The 14,552-nt window shown below is 42.3% G+C and overlaps 1 protein-coding gene and 1 long non-coding RNA gene across 3 annotated transcripts; one reads left to right on the forward strand and one right to left on the reverse strand.

The window, feature by feature from the left end:
• The first annotated feature begins 1,214 nt into the window (after nucleotides 1-1,214).
• Nucleotides 1,215-9,627, forward strand: creb3l3a (cAMP responsive element binding protein 3-like 3a). 2 transcript variants are annotated; one of them, XM_086224017.1, is made up of 10 exons: nucleotides 1,215-1,347; nucleotides 3,398-3,514; nucleotides 3,672-3,915; nucleotides 4,202-4,335; nucleotides 5,889-5,999; nucleotides 6,107-6,213; nucleotides 7,009-7,077; nucleotides 7,532-7,616; nucleotides 8,186-8,279; nucleotides 8,876-9,627. In XM_086224017.1, exons 1-10 carry the CDS (start codon nucleotides 1,327-1,329, stop codon nucleotides 9,178-9,180), a joined length of 1,287 nt encoding a protein of 428 aa, XP_086080143.1. In that variant the 5' UTR covers nucleotides 1,215-1,326; the 3' UTR covers nucleotides 9,181-9,627. The 2 variants fall into 2 exon arrangements, with proteins under 2 accessions (XP_086080143.1, XP_086080142.1); XM_086224016.1 differs by having other exon boundaries at nucleotides 5,886-5,999; nucleotides 8,876-9,625.
• LOC147249975 (uncharacterized) lies at nucleotides 8,564-13,292 on the reverse strand. Its single transcript, XR_015119200.1, has 4 exons — nucleotides 13,217-13,292; nucleotides 12,310-12,400; nucleotides 12,064-12,109; nucleotides 8,564-8,988 (listed from the first exon to the last, which is right to left on the reverse strand). It is a non-coding gene; the product is annotated as an uncharacterized LOC147249975 (long non-coding RNA).
• Between the last annotated feature and the right edge of the window lie 1,260 nt (nucleotides 13,293-14,552).

Below are 14,552 nucleotides of genomic sequence, written 5' to 3' on the forward strand. Positions count from 1 at the left end.
TAACTCCCGTCAAAACCCTCGCTGCAGCGTTCTGGACCAGCTGGAGACTCTTTAGGGAGTTTTTAGGACATCCTGACAAGAGAGAGTTGCAGTAGTCCAGCCGAGAAGTGATAAATGCATGCACCAGTTTCTCAGCATCACTCTGGGAAAGGATATTCCGAATCTTAGCGATACTTTGCAGATGGAAGAAGGCGGTCCTAGTCACATGCTTTATGTGGGAGCTGAAGGAAAGGTCCTGGTCAAAAATGACCCCAAGGTTCCTTGCAGTTGTACTCGGGTCAAGGTGATGCCATCTAGGCATCATAGTCACACCTATGGTCAATTAAATTAAAGTATTTAGAGTATCCGATTAACCTAGTCCCCCTAGGCACAGGGAGAACATGCAAACTCCATACAGAAAGACCCTGAGCTAGAGCCAGGGCTCAAACCCGGAAACTTCTTGCTGCTTGCAACGGACTGGGAACCACACAGACCATTTCCATAGTGAAGCACATAGAAAAAAAAGGGGGGGGGGGTGTTACAGTGGGCGTAAGCATGTAAAAGGCCCCCTGAAATAGATTAAAGCCGTACATCTTACAAAATGGGTAAAGCAACAGCATAAAAAGTGTTGAATTAGCTTGACTTTTTATTCCATGTGGTCTTACTTTAAAGCAGAAAAAAATCCAACTCAGCTCACGAGGCAATTCATCAGATGGTTTTGCAAGTCCCACAAAATCTTGGCGTAATGATGATGCTTTGTTTTTATCCACTACTTTTCAGTTACTAACGACTGCAGTTTGGCGCTTCAACGTCACACTTCGTTCTACAGGATTCCCTCTCTAGTAGGATGTAAAGACATAGTTATATACTTGATAAGTAACACGTACACTGATGTGTAATAGCTCAGCCACTCAAGAGTTTTTAGCCAGTGTGTTTTAATTTTGTTGGTTTGCTGATGCCGTTGATGATGAATATATGCCAAAGGTTACATTCCCTCAAGTCAATAAGCTATCACAAAATAAACAGAATGAAACAACAGACTTCGACCTCTGGGATGTTATTCATCTTCACTGAGACTTCACGTCTCCAGATACATAGACCACCTTGTGAAGTCACATAGTTGCATTACTCTAACCCACCAATCAGGTTAGATCTTCTATGAGCCAATGGGAATAAAGCATGTCCAGCTGGCTGGGTGTGTTGTGTTGGAGTTTAAACTTTGGACTTGAGAGGAGGAGCTGAGATATAAAACAGAAACCCTTTCGAGAAAAAGCCACAACAAAATAAACTGGATATTTTTTTTTTGGGACTCATCGACTTGGGGTTTGCCGCTCAAGCAGAGAAACTATGGAGCAGTACCCCGCTCAGGTAAAATACAACAATGTTGTCATTTTTTTGTAATTGAAGTGCTATTAGTGAGATATCACGGAAGTTAAAACTGTTAGATCCCACAGAGCAAAGTTCAGGCTTCACGAAAAAATTAAAACTCTTCCCTGCTCTGATTTAGAATTAAATTCAATTTTAGAAAAACTTTGAAGCAAGTGCTAAGGCCAAATATAAGGAATACATTGAGACAAAATTTGAATGCTGTACATAAAGATATCAAGAATGATTGTAATAGGTGGATGGAACCACCGATTTCCTGGATGGGAGGAATGCTTTCACTTAAGATGAATGTAATACCTCGACTGCTATATCCTATGCAGATGCTGCCCTTTTATGTATCTAGAAAGCAAGCACGAGAGGCTGAAAGGGATTTTTCAAATTTCATTTGGCAGGGGAAAAAAACCCAGACTGGGTGTGAAAACTTTACAGGAGGTCTAGCATTCCCAAATATTATATTTCATAACTGGGCCTGCCACAGTAGATTTATTTATGAATGGGCTCATTGTCATTTGAAAAGAAGAGAGGACCCCCTCCATTCATGTGGTTGTGCTCCCTGCAGATGAGCTCGTTAGTAAAAAGAAATCCCATCCCAAATTGAGGGAACAGTCCAGTAATGCGAAGCTCTGTTAAGATTTGGTGAGATATGAATGCGTTTGTTGGTAGGAAGGATGCCTCTTCCTGACCCCACACATGGGCGACGGGAACTTCCTATCAGGTGTTGAAAATGTTGTGCTCCATTCCTGGCACAGGAAGGGAGTGTGAGAGTGGTTGGAGATTTGTTTGACGATAATAATGCCCTTTTGTCCTTTAAGTGGACACAAGAGACATTCGGGCCTCCATAAAAGACGATTTTGCCTGTCTTCAAGTTCGTCACTTTATCAATACAAATTTAAAATCAAGGGGCTGACACGCGGATGGAACCATCTGATAAGTGTATGATTAATTCTAAATTAAATAAAGGTTTAATCACATACTTTTAGCCACAGCCTTCAGAGCTGTAAACAGCCCAATATTCATAGTCTTGTTAAAATTTGGGAGGACCTTCAGAGAGTGTATGATGAAGATGCTAGGGAAGGATGTGTTCGAACCACTCACTGTCTTTCTCAATAATAGATTTAAAGAAATACAATACAGAATATTTCATAGACAGCACAGGACACCTCATGTTGTAAACAAAATTGACCCTAGTAGATCGCCGTTGTGCCCTAAATGTAAACCTACGAATGGGACATACACACATTGCTTTTGGAGTTGTCCAAGAATATCAAATTTCTGCTCTTTTATACCTAAGGAGATGAGTGCAACATTTAAAAACAGGTCACGTAAAAATCCGTGCCAGTTTCTATTGGAGCTGCTGTCTACAAACAAGGTCATGGATTTGAAGAGATACAGGCTACTGAACAAACTCTTATTTCTGGCAAGGAAATGTATATTATCTAATTGGATCAATGAGAAACCCCTCACTGTAACTCAGTGGTACAAGGAAATTTTTAGATTTTTCCCGATGGAAAGACTAAGCGCTTAGTTAAAGGGAAATGACAACATTTTTTGGGGGGGGACATATGGCGGCCTCTGATGGATTACTACCCTCAAGATCTGTGTGAAATTATCCAGGGGGGATCCTTTTTTTTTTTCTTTACCCCCCCCCCCCCGCAGCTCTTAGATGTACATTTTCATGCATTGTTATAATTTACATTTTGGAAATAAAATCAAATCTGATGATTAAAAAAAAACAAAACAAGCGCTACGGGAACATATTGCGCTCTCCAGTGTGTTAATGGAGGATACATTGTTGTCAGTCGCCTAAGTCAATTTTTTTCCAAGTTTGTCAGAAAACACAAAAAAACTATAGATAAAAACAGACAAAACATCTTAAGGAGTTGTTGTAGACCCAAAAAAATGTCCAAAAAATGACTTAGGCAATTATTTTAAGGAGGTGACGATTTGTAACCTTTCATGATCTTGTCTGCTTCTACGGGAATGAAAGAAAACTACCACTTATTTTTCACCATATGTCATGATCTAATTTCAGGATTGTGATGGCATTGAGGTACTTGACTGGTTGTTTGATCAAAATGATGGAATCCTCCATCACATGGAAACAGGAAACCATGACAACCTCCACACCTGGCCAACCCAGGACCCAAGTGTACGTGAGCCTGTACAATCTTAAATGTCACTCATAGATAGCTGTTTGTATGCTGTACAATTCTTTTTGATAGGATCCAAATTGCTTGTGCCCGGTCACTTATCATGCTGTGACGTCAGACAGACTAATGGTGACTATGAGGATTGTCGCCCAGCAGATGCTGCAGCCGGCTGAACAGGTGGACAGTGACTTCCTCAGTGCTCTGCTGAGTGGAAGTGATTCTGGGTCAGGTTCACCTGTCTGGTCTCCATCTACCAGTGACAGTGGGATCAGTGAGGACCCTCCTTCAGACCAGATGGACAGCCCTCAGAGACCTGGGAGTCCCCCTGAGGGTGCTCAGTATTTCAGGCAAAGGCCACAAGTTAAAGCAGACCTGGAATCTGACGTCCCTGCTGGACTCAGTAAGGGAAACATAACAGCATATATTGCAGAATATAATCTCAGATTACAGGTTTGGACTTGATTGATGAAAGTGAATTTGAAATGTGAGTCATCATAGATTCTGGCTATGTTCCTACAATCTCCTCTGTCACCCAGGAACAAATTCTTGAATATAAAACATGTTGAGGGCTTAACCGAGTCTTCTGGCTACGACTGTTCTTTCAAATGATTTAAACATTGTTCATTACAGAACCCAGTCAAAGACACATGTATGTCTCACCGATCTGTATTTGTACGTTGGTGCAGATGGCTGGGAGCCCAACCTCCCGTTGGGCAGTCGGAGGATCAGACAATATCCTTCAGAGGTACACAGAGCGCAGCTGGCCCCCAGCTTCCCTCAAACTGTCAAGGATCTGCTTCTGTCTGGCATGACGGAGCCAGTAAGTGTGTCCTGGTTGTGGAGTTTAATAGGAGAGATAGTATCGGGGGAGGGGGGGTGGGGGGGACGACAATAATATCTCGGGTGGTTGGTTTATGTTCCACTGCTTGACTCACACACAGCTGCTGCTGTTTACCTTTTGCTGTGTTTACACCTGCATGTAAAATACAGCTTTTAGATATGTTATTAATATGTCCTCTTTCAAAGTTTTATTTTCAGAATCTCTCGTTCTGCCATTTATATAAAAAAAATCGATATTAGAATGAAAGCTGTTTTGATCATCCCTGCAAACCAGCAGTAATGAGTTTGATGAATGCAGATGCCATTCACACCTCGATACAGCAGCAACAGGCTTGACCAACAACACAGTTACCAGTCACAGTCACTGTGCAGCTCCACAGTATCTTGATTGCGCTGCATTGCGTTATCACTGAATATTAGATTAGACCTGATTTTACATGCCTTCCAATGATCAAATGCTAATTTGTTCATTTGGTTACATTTATTCCGGTCCCGTCGTGTACTCAACAATAATTGTTGAAAACACCTTCCAGAACAAACCATACCCACTTTCCACCATCCAAGTACAGATACGGTCATCTTGTTGCTTCAAGCAGGACTCGGCTTTTACGCTGGCTGAAAGAAGGAATGAAAGGTTTCTCAGACTTCCCGAGCTGGAACGTCGTTTTAAAGCGAGGAAAAATTGTAATTAAGATTTCTAAATTGAATTTTCATGTTATACGACCATTTTAAATGGTATTTATGGTAGTCATTTGGGAAATAATGCAATCTAATGACAGTGATCACAAACTGTGTATTACATGGTGGTTGTTGCGGCGGTGAGACATCGTTTAAAATTATGTGTCAGCACCCAGAGAGTCGACCAGAATCTCTATCCGGTGGAGACACTGAATCACTGATTCATGAATGTACCGCTCGAGGCGGTTGTTAATTTTTTCAGTTTAGAAAATGTTATTTCACCGACAACCAGCTTCTTGAAATGATTAATAACACTTGGTTTACGTGTGGAAACTTGAAGTGAGACTCTTACATGATTCGTCTCCTCCTGAGCAGCTCCGTCGATCGCCACTGTACCAACCTGCCACCTGATGCAGACCTGCTCGCGCTTTCACCGCAGTAACTCCCACCTGTTGCATGACTCCTTGGAAATCATGTGGCAACCACCAAAAAGAAAATGATTCTCATTGGCGTATCCGTGGTGCTGCCATGTAATATTAACAGATTACATGCCACTACACTACTAAATACGTTGGACTTTGCTATGGTTCCAATTTCCAAGCACTCCTGATATCAATCCCATCTCAGCAGAGCAGTGTTACAAGATGAGCCAGAAAGTGGTCAAATACAACTTACATTCTCATGGTGTATTTTCTTGGCGGTATTGCAATGAAATGAAAGAGATGTGGGTGACCTGCAGGGACTAGTTTAACTCCTTCCTGGGAGATGGAGGTCCAACAGACGCGAAGGCAGTGAGAAAGTTTAATGAAACAGCAGTAATGACGTTTTTTTTTTTAATTCATATCTCTCCAGCAGCCCCCGCAGCCTTTGCAACAGTCCATTCAAGAACTGATTCTCAATGAGGATGAGAAAAAGCTTTTAGCGAAGGAAGGGCTGACTCTCCCCGTCCAGCTACCTCTCACAAAGGTGCATTTTTGCCAGTGTTGATGGTGAAACAATGATAAGCAGCTGCCATGGCAATCTTTTCTGAAGGAATTCAACATTAAATGACATCGTCATTTTTTTTCTTTCAGTCTGAAGAAAGCATTCTGAAGAAAATACGTCGAAAGATCCGTAATAAGCAGTCTGCCCAGGAGAGCCGGAAGAAGAAGAAAGAGTACGTCGATGGACTAGAGAGCAGGTTAGAGTTGAATACAGGCATGTGGCAAGAAATGTGGAAATGCTTTAGATGTTTTAAGTATCCCACTCAGTACACTCCCAACTGCTGCTATTCATTGAACAAAGCAGACTTACAGTTTCTTGGCTGATGACTTTTACAGCTGCCAGGCAGCATATTTCATTTCAGAGCCTAATGAAAGTCACGTGTCATCCAGATAGCCCAGCCTCGTGTCTTGCTCTGGACTGCTGTAGTCATGTCTCCACACGTGTATACTTCAAAAATGCCACCGAATAACCTTTCAAAATGGAATTGCTGAAATGTGAAGTCCTTCTGACGTGTAATCCATCACTTTACAGCACTTTGGGGAGAAAAAAAAAACTTCTATCGGCGCAGTGGTGGAAATGTGCTGAGCGAAATTATGGATTTTTCTGTATTTGGGGCTCATTGAATGTATTTCTGAATTCTGGAGTCCAGGAGGAAAAAAAAAAAGTCTTTGTGGGCTCTTACATGTTCGCCAACATGTAAGTAACTTTCTGGGTAAAGCACCATTTTAGGGTTAGTAAATAGAGACACCTGTCTTCCAGGTCCAGATTCTGACAGAATTTTGTTGTATCTGTGGTAAACCAATGTGCTCCTTCACTCTATTCTGGCGTTGAGAGGTCGTGGACATTTCCTGCATATTTTTAGGGAGATCTGTTTCCTCTCAGGTTTAGGGGGCTTTAACAAAAACTTTTGATTAATTAAGTTTAAATTGTTTTATCTGTATAAATTTGCTGTGACCTGCTCCATGCTTCTCTTCCTCTGTGTATTCTCCAGGATGGCTGCATGCAATGCACATAACCAAGAACTGCAGAGGAAAGTGTCGCAGCTGGAGAAATGTAACATGTAAGAATTTAGACTTTTCCATCCTCTGTAATCTCAGCAACGATGGCAGCTTTTGAAATGACATCTTTCATTCTTAGAAACTGCCTTTAGCATCTTGCCTTTCCGTCCTTTTCGTGGGCGGCATGGCTCAGGGGTAGAGTGGCCGTCTAGCAACCAAAGGGTCGCTGGTTCGATCCTCGACCCTGGTGACCATGTGGAAGTGTCCTTGAGCAAGATACTGAACCCATAATTGGTCCTGATGAGTAGGTTGGCGCCTTGCATGGCAGCCTTCCCCAGCAGTGAGTGAATGAGATGACACTGTAAAGCGCTTTGAGTGCCGCCAAGGTAGAAAAGTGCTATATAAAATGGAGTCCATTTCCCTCAAGCTCTTGTTAATCCATTTAATTCTCTGTCTTTTCCATCCCTATTTGTTCATCACCTCTTTTTTTCTCTTTTTCCTCTGTCTTCCTTCTAGGTCACTGTTGGAACAGTTGCGTAGGCTCCAGGTTCTGGTCATGAATACATCTAACAAGCCAGCCCAGACTAGGACATGTGTACTGGTATGTGTGTGTGTGTGTGTGTGTGTGTGTGTGTGTGTGTGTGTGTGTGTGTGTGTGTGTGTGTGTGTGTGTGTGTGTGTGTGTGTGTGTGTGTTAGACCATAAAAAAGTTTACCCCCACGGCCAGACAAAAAGCAACAATTATAACAGAGAGAAAGCAAGGACACTCAAGATGTATGGACACAGACTAGATAGAAAGACAAGGACACCACAAAAAGTTATACATAAGAGTAAAATGTTTTAACAGAGGGCATTTATTCCTTTGATCCTGACGGTGAAATAAAGTCCAAGACTGGAGGCTACATGAGTGGAGAGGGATTTTTGAACTTTGAATAAATAAGAATGATTCACAGTCCCCAATCACAGCCTGCATTATCTCCTCAACGGGAGCCTATGCCTCCTCCTTCTACTGAGCTCAAAGAGGCCATGCGCTACCACCACTCGTGCAGAAGTTCAACAATGTCAAACATATATGCACCTCCTTTCTTTGACTCAAATTCCATATTTATTTGAAATGCATTTTCTATTTAACTCTGTCCCCCACATTTGACTGTTTTATTCTCTTTCAAGGTGCTTCTGCTGTCCTTCTCCCTAATCCTGTTCCCCAGCCTCAAGCCATTATCTGACGCAAAAGTCAGCCAAGGAGACTTCAGCCCAGTCAGAAGTAAGTAACCTTTAGCATAAAAGTAGCTTAACCCACATGCCAACTAATCAAGCACCACTCTGTCACAGCTGAATAGCTTATTAAGTGACGTCAGACCTGAAAGATTCTCTCCTGCAGTCTCACAGCGTGTTCACCCCTCTGAGTGTTTGCTGTTAACTTTTAACAGCAGAGTCATTGGATGGAGAGGCAAGAATTAGCATCACCGTTATTAAATGATAGCTGTCAAGAGCTACATAGGTGCACTCAAGCTTTAATAAAGAATGAAACAATGGGCACAAGGCTGTCACTTTTATTCATTTATCCATCCATCCATTTTCTATGTCGCTTATCTGTTAAGGGATGCAGGGGGCCGACCCTATCCTAGCTGACATTGGGGGAGAGGTGGGGTTCACCCTGGACAGGTCACCAGTCGGTTACAGGGCCTTCAGGAGCATTTAGGGGTTCAGTATTTTGCTCAAGGATACTTTGACATGGTCAGCGGGGAAAGTGAGGCATTTTAGCAACTTCAGTGAAGAAAAACAAATTGACAAAAGCAGAATAATATGGAGAACTACGTGTCCACAGCTGCTTAAACATGGTGTATCCTTGTCACACAGTCCAGTCACGCTCCCTGCAGATCATCCAGGCCTCCCGTGTGCTGCATGTCACTGAGCCTCGATCCTCGACTGAGGATGATTCAGAGTCCTTCCACCAACATGTCCCAGGAGACCTGAGATTGGAAATTGCATCGATGATGGGGAAGCTCAAGGTGAACCAAGAATCAGAACCTGTGTCTCAAAACAGCAGCCATGATGAAAGAAACAGCCATTTCCATGTCAATCCCATCACGGGTCACATAGCTACTTTGACCTTGGATCCCCAGCGCTCTGCTCAGCTGCGACCACATGCTGATGACATGTAGATGGAAAATATCTCGGCATGAATTCTCTAAATTGTCATCCTCCTAATGGTAGAACAGGGAATTATTCATTACTGCTGTTTACATGGAAATTAGTATTTAATCATTCCTGCGTTGACTTTAATATATATGCTGTCTTTGTGTGCCTGTTTTTTATGTTTTATAGCAGCATTCAGATTTGAATGTTAACTTGAATTGCCTGTCAAGATGAATTGTGTGTCGCTTGCTTTCCAGCCCTGATATAATGCCAGTGAAATGAGCGTTTGAAACTGATGGGGCAAAAGTCTAACCGTCTGGTGTACATAGTTTTGATCTCAACTGATAATTTTTGTTTTAAAGTGTTTTGGGTTTTAAAAGCACGTTTTCATCGAGGAATTGATTGGAAGTCTTTCAAATTATCCATGCATTTAAAAAGCCTCAAATAAAAAATATGATAAAAGAGATTTGTGTGTCCAAATTCTCCAGATGCATGTTTTTGTTCCTTCCTTATTTTATATCTTTTCATAATTAAAAAGCCACTACACTGAATATGTCCCTGAATGGCTATGCTTGGAGTGCTATGATCAAATGTCTAGACAAGCAATCTCTCAAAGGACAAATACAGCAGGTTGAATGTTTTACAGTGAGAGAGGAAGAAAACTATGCTAAAGGTGGGATAGATGACCTGCTATCTCTTGAGTCAGACTTCTGAAGCAATTATTGACACGTTGATATATTTACCCACTGTACACAGACGGCTTGTGTCTGCTCGACTTGTCATGTCTGGTTTAGGAGAAACGATTGCACAAAGTGATGGAATACAAGTATTCTTCATCTACTTGGACCTGAATTTCATGACACATTTAGTTGCCCGACACACTCAGGTTGACATTTTCAATGGTAAGACTGAACTTCTGCGGGGCAGGAGGGGGGCTGAACAAGCACTTGTGTTATGACATCATCATCCCCTGTAGAAAATGACTTCAAGTTTTAATTGCAGTTATTTACGTATGAAAAAATATTTATAAAAGGATTTGGTACAATTTGTGGGCACAAGCAATGTATTGCCTTTCAGACTGAACATTTCTTTTGTATACACACACACACACACACAGCTACAAGATCCTTTTAAGACATAATAGATGATGTCATCATAGGATGCCTTCAACACATTATCTTATTGACCTATTGGTCATTAGTCTTGATCTATTTAGCTGTCAAAATGGGGGGTTTTTTCACAGTAAAAGCAGCAAAAGAAATACTAATGAGATGGGAAATATCTGCATGATTGAGAAACATCTAAAATCCATCACTTTAACAAAACAAAGCAAGACTCAAGAGACTCAAGACATTTATTCGTCACGTGCATAATTGTACATGTACAACAGCAGTGAAATGAAAATCGCAACACTCCGGCAACTGTGCAAGTAGCAAACAGCTAATTAAAATTATTAAAAGTATTTCAAACTAAATAAACATCTGGCAGCCCCTGACGCCCGGAACTGGGATTCAAGAGCTGACCAGCCTCAAAAAATATAATAATGATAAAAAAGACAATATACAAGGGAAAAAAAGAAATGCAGACATATTCACGAAAATGTACATAAAAAATAGGTAAAGAGAGAGAAAATAATAATATAATAATAAGAAGAAGAACTGTTCAAAATAAGTGGGAAGTTATAAACAATTTGCAGTGTGTAGGGGACCCGAGCAAAAAAAACAGATACAACAGGTGAGTAATAAGGTGCTGGGCTGCAAGATGCAGAGTGCAAAAGATGCAGAATGTGATGAGTATGATTTGATTCTGTGGTTGGGGTGGTGAATGTCCTTAATGATCCGATTTGCCCTGGACCTACACCGCCTGGTGTAGATGTCCTGGAGGCAGGGGAGTGCAGTTCTGGTGATGCGTTCGGCGCACCGGATCACTCTGTGAAGGGATTTCCTGTCCTGGGAGCTGCAGCTGCCGTACCAGGCAGTGATGCTCCCAGAGAGCACAGAGGCTACTGTGGCAGAGTAGAAGGATTTCAGCAGCGCAGTGGAGATCTTGAATTTCCTCAGCTGCCTGAGGTGATACAAGCGCTGCCTTGCCTTCTTCACTAGGGTGGTGATGTGTGTAGACCATGTCAGGTTCTCTGAGATGTGAACTCCAAGGTACCTGTAGCTACTCACTTTCTCCACCGGGGTCCCGTAGAACGTGAGTGGTGTGTAGTGGATCCTCTGCTTCTCCCTCCTGAAGTCCACCACCATGTCCTTGGTCTTTGAGACATTCAGGTCCAAGTAGTTGTCCTTACACCATGATGACAGCAGCTCCACTTCTTCCAGATAGGCTGTCTCGTTGTTGCTGGAGATCAGGCTTACCACATCCGCAAATTTCAAGATGATGTTGGAGCTGTGAGCGGCTATGCAGTCATCCGTGTAAAGGGAGTACAGCAGAGGACTCAGGACGTGATTCATAAGATGCCAATCTTCGCATAATAAAAGTGGCCAAGACTCAAGTTAGATGAGGATGAGGATTTGTAAAACATATTGAAGAGCAGAGGGTTGTTTTAAGGTAGCCTCAATCAATAAAGCTGAGAGCTGTGAGATTTCTCTGTAAGACACTGATGAATCATACAGATATTGTTCTGGGCAGGACTGATTTCCTGTTTTGGTTCTTAGGGTGGAAAAGCTAAACATGTCTGCTAAAGTGATCCAGCAGGTTTTGGAGGGGACGGTTAGAATTACGAAGACACAAATTACAGAACTTCAAAAGTGCCCAATCAGGAAGTCTGCCGGTGTCAGCGGCTCCCCCCAGCAGATTACAGCAAAGTACAGAGTGCTGGGAACAACACACTGATAGAAGAATTCCAATATCCTGGTGCCCACTTTCAAGGATCTCATCTTTCTCAGACTATAGAGTCTACTCACCTCTGTCTGATACGAGACCTGGATGCTGGTCTTCAAACTTTGCTCTCTATGAAAACATAGTTAAGTATTTAAACCTTGGCAACAGGCTCATACCTGTATCTTGTAAATAAATGTAAGAGGTGGAAAATACAATTAACAATATATTTCTTAAAAAATATTGATGAACTGATGAATAAGATGTAGTGGATGCATACTATAAAAGAACAAAGTTCTCACTAAGGTGAGGCAAGGGTCACGCCAATTTACCTTCCTCCGACCCCAGTCTTTTGGCCTGAGAGAGTTTGATCTGAACAGTCCTCCCATTCTGCCACTGAGTTTTCATCCCTATTCAGCGGAACTTTAAAAAAAAACACAGCAAAACATACTGACAATGTAACAAATACCGGCAGGCACACATTAACAGTTTATACCCCTGAAAAAAGGAGAAATAAATGAGACCGGGCAACTTCACATTTGCTCACTTGTCTCGCTCAGCAGACAGAGAAAGACTGTTTTATTAAACAAATAAAAATATCAACCCTCTTGTTGCATGGTCACTACTTTTACACATACATTTTCTCTATCTATTACAAAAATACTTTCCACATTTTGCACATTCAGCATGTATTCTGTTTTAAATAGTAGCGGTTTAGTTGCCAATAAAATACCTTTACCTTCAGTCTCATAACTGAGTTAACAGTTCCACTGATTCAACAAACCAAAACCAAGTAACCACTGTTACCATTTTAACCTTAAAATAAAACATGGCTTCCGCTACTATTTATGTAACTCATACGAGCTTCCTGTTCTAACTTGAGTCCCTTTGTTTTTCTCTTTCCCACTGCATGAGCTGACAACTTTTAACTCATTTTTAACCTTTCAATACAACATGAAATGACCGCTTTTTTTATCTCTAACTTCTTGTCATATTTTAACCCATCTTACACAATTTAGAACAACATGAGATCCTCAAGGATGTCTGTGGAGCCAAAACTAAAACTTAACCTAACTGGATCAAGCGGCGCCCGCCCCTCAGCTGAACATGCTACTGCTTTAGCCTCTTCAGTATGTTTGTATCTTACTACCACAACCCGTTTTCTGGGTAGTCTGCCGTTCACCCACATTTTGACATGGTATACCAGCAATAACTAACTTAAAGTACGGTTGCACCAACCTGATAACAGGAGAAATAAATGACTTCACATTTGCTCATTTGTCTCGCTCAGCAGACAGAGAAAGGCTGCAAAGAGACCCGCACTGTCGTAAAGAGGGTGCTGAAGGCGAGTAACTGACAACACTGCCCCCTACTGACGACAACATGCATAAATTACTCCTGATGCACAAAGATGATTATAATGAAACGGGCTTATAACACAGAAATAAAATCAAAACATGTGATGCCAAATTCCCTAACCCTCACTAATGTGATATGCGTTAGTGAGAATCACAACAACACTAGCGTACAAGGGAGAGCGGCAAGAAAAATGTCACCTGCGAGTTCCAAGTTTAAGATACCTAGAAAATTTGGAAGATGGCCAACTGGGGAGATACAGGGATCCGCGAGCTACTCAGCATCCATGCAGAGGATGTCATTCACCAGAACATTTGAGGAACAGTGAAAGCCTTTGTTGGAAAGTCTGGCCAGGAGGATGTCAGAACGTGACTTCCCTCACAACAAGGCACAGGTTATACGTCATGCAGCATGGGCTATATGTCATTGGACACGCCTAGCATTTCGTGTGACATGTTATCAGGATGTGCCACTAGACTAACCCTCCCGTTGCCAAAAAGCCAGATACTCCGCTACAGGAATTTGTTGGTCTTTGAGTCTGAAAACGGCTTAAGAGTCGGGTGTAGGCAACAGGATGACATTTCACCTCTTTTCCAAGAGGCTTCTTCAGTTCTGAAGGAAAATGAGGAAATCCAGGTATTTAACCACAGGGGGTCACCTGGGGGCTTGGCCAGATTGTCGTTAGCACGCCCGCCAGCCTGTGAGTCATCTAAAGCACAAAGGGCCAGGTGAGTTGCTCGTCGAGAGTCGTTAACCCCCACCCTGAGACTGGGGTCATCAGGGTTTCGATGGGGATGGTGTTTAAATCCCCTGGTGAGGGATTTCGAAGGAGCACTGTAAGTAGCTGATAAGTGATGTCGTGGGCCCCCACCTCTGTTCAGCGAGGGTCCCTCAACAAGAACATAGATGGCCTCTTTGACACCTTTTGAAAACCATCTGCCTCTCTGTCCAGAATGTGAATGTTGGTGTCCTCAATTGAATGACCCCTTTCTTCTAGGTTCACGTGAACAGCTGAGTCCTGACCAGAGGTACTGGCTCTCCCGTTTTGTGCCATGCGTTTCTGGCTTGGTTGTTCAGTCTCACCGATGTACAAGTCATCGCACTCCTTGCTGCATTGTACTGCATACATGACGTAGCTCATCTTGTGTGGGGGTGTTTTGTCCTTGGGATGGATCAGTTTTTGTCTGAGGGTGTTGGTGAGTCTGAAGTAAACTGGGAT

Source organism: Aulostomus chinensis, chromosome 14 (genome assembly GCF_037954235.1).
Source record: "Aulostomus chinensis isolate RoL2024-O1b breed Wild chromosome 14, RoL_Achi_v1.0, whole genome shotgun sequence".
Taxonomy (NCBI): domain Eukaryota; kingdom Metazoa; phylum Chordata; class Actinopteri; order Syngnathiformes; family Aulostomidae; genus Aulostomus; species Aulostomus chinensis.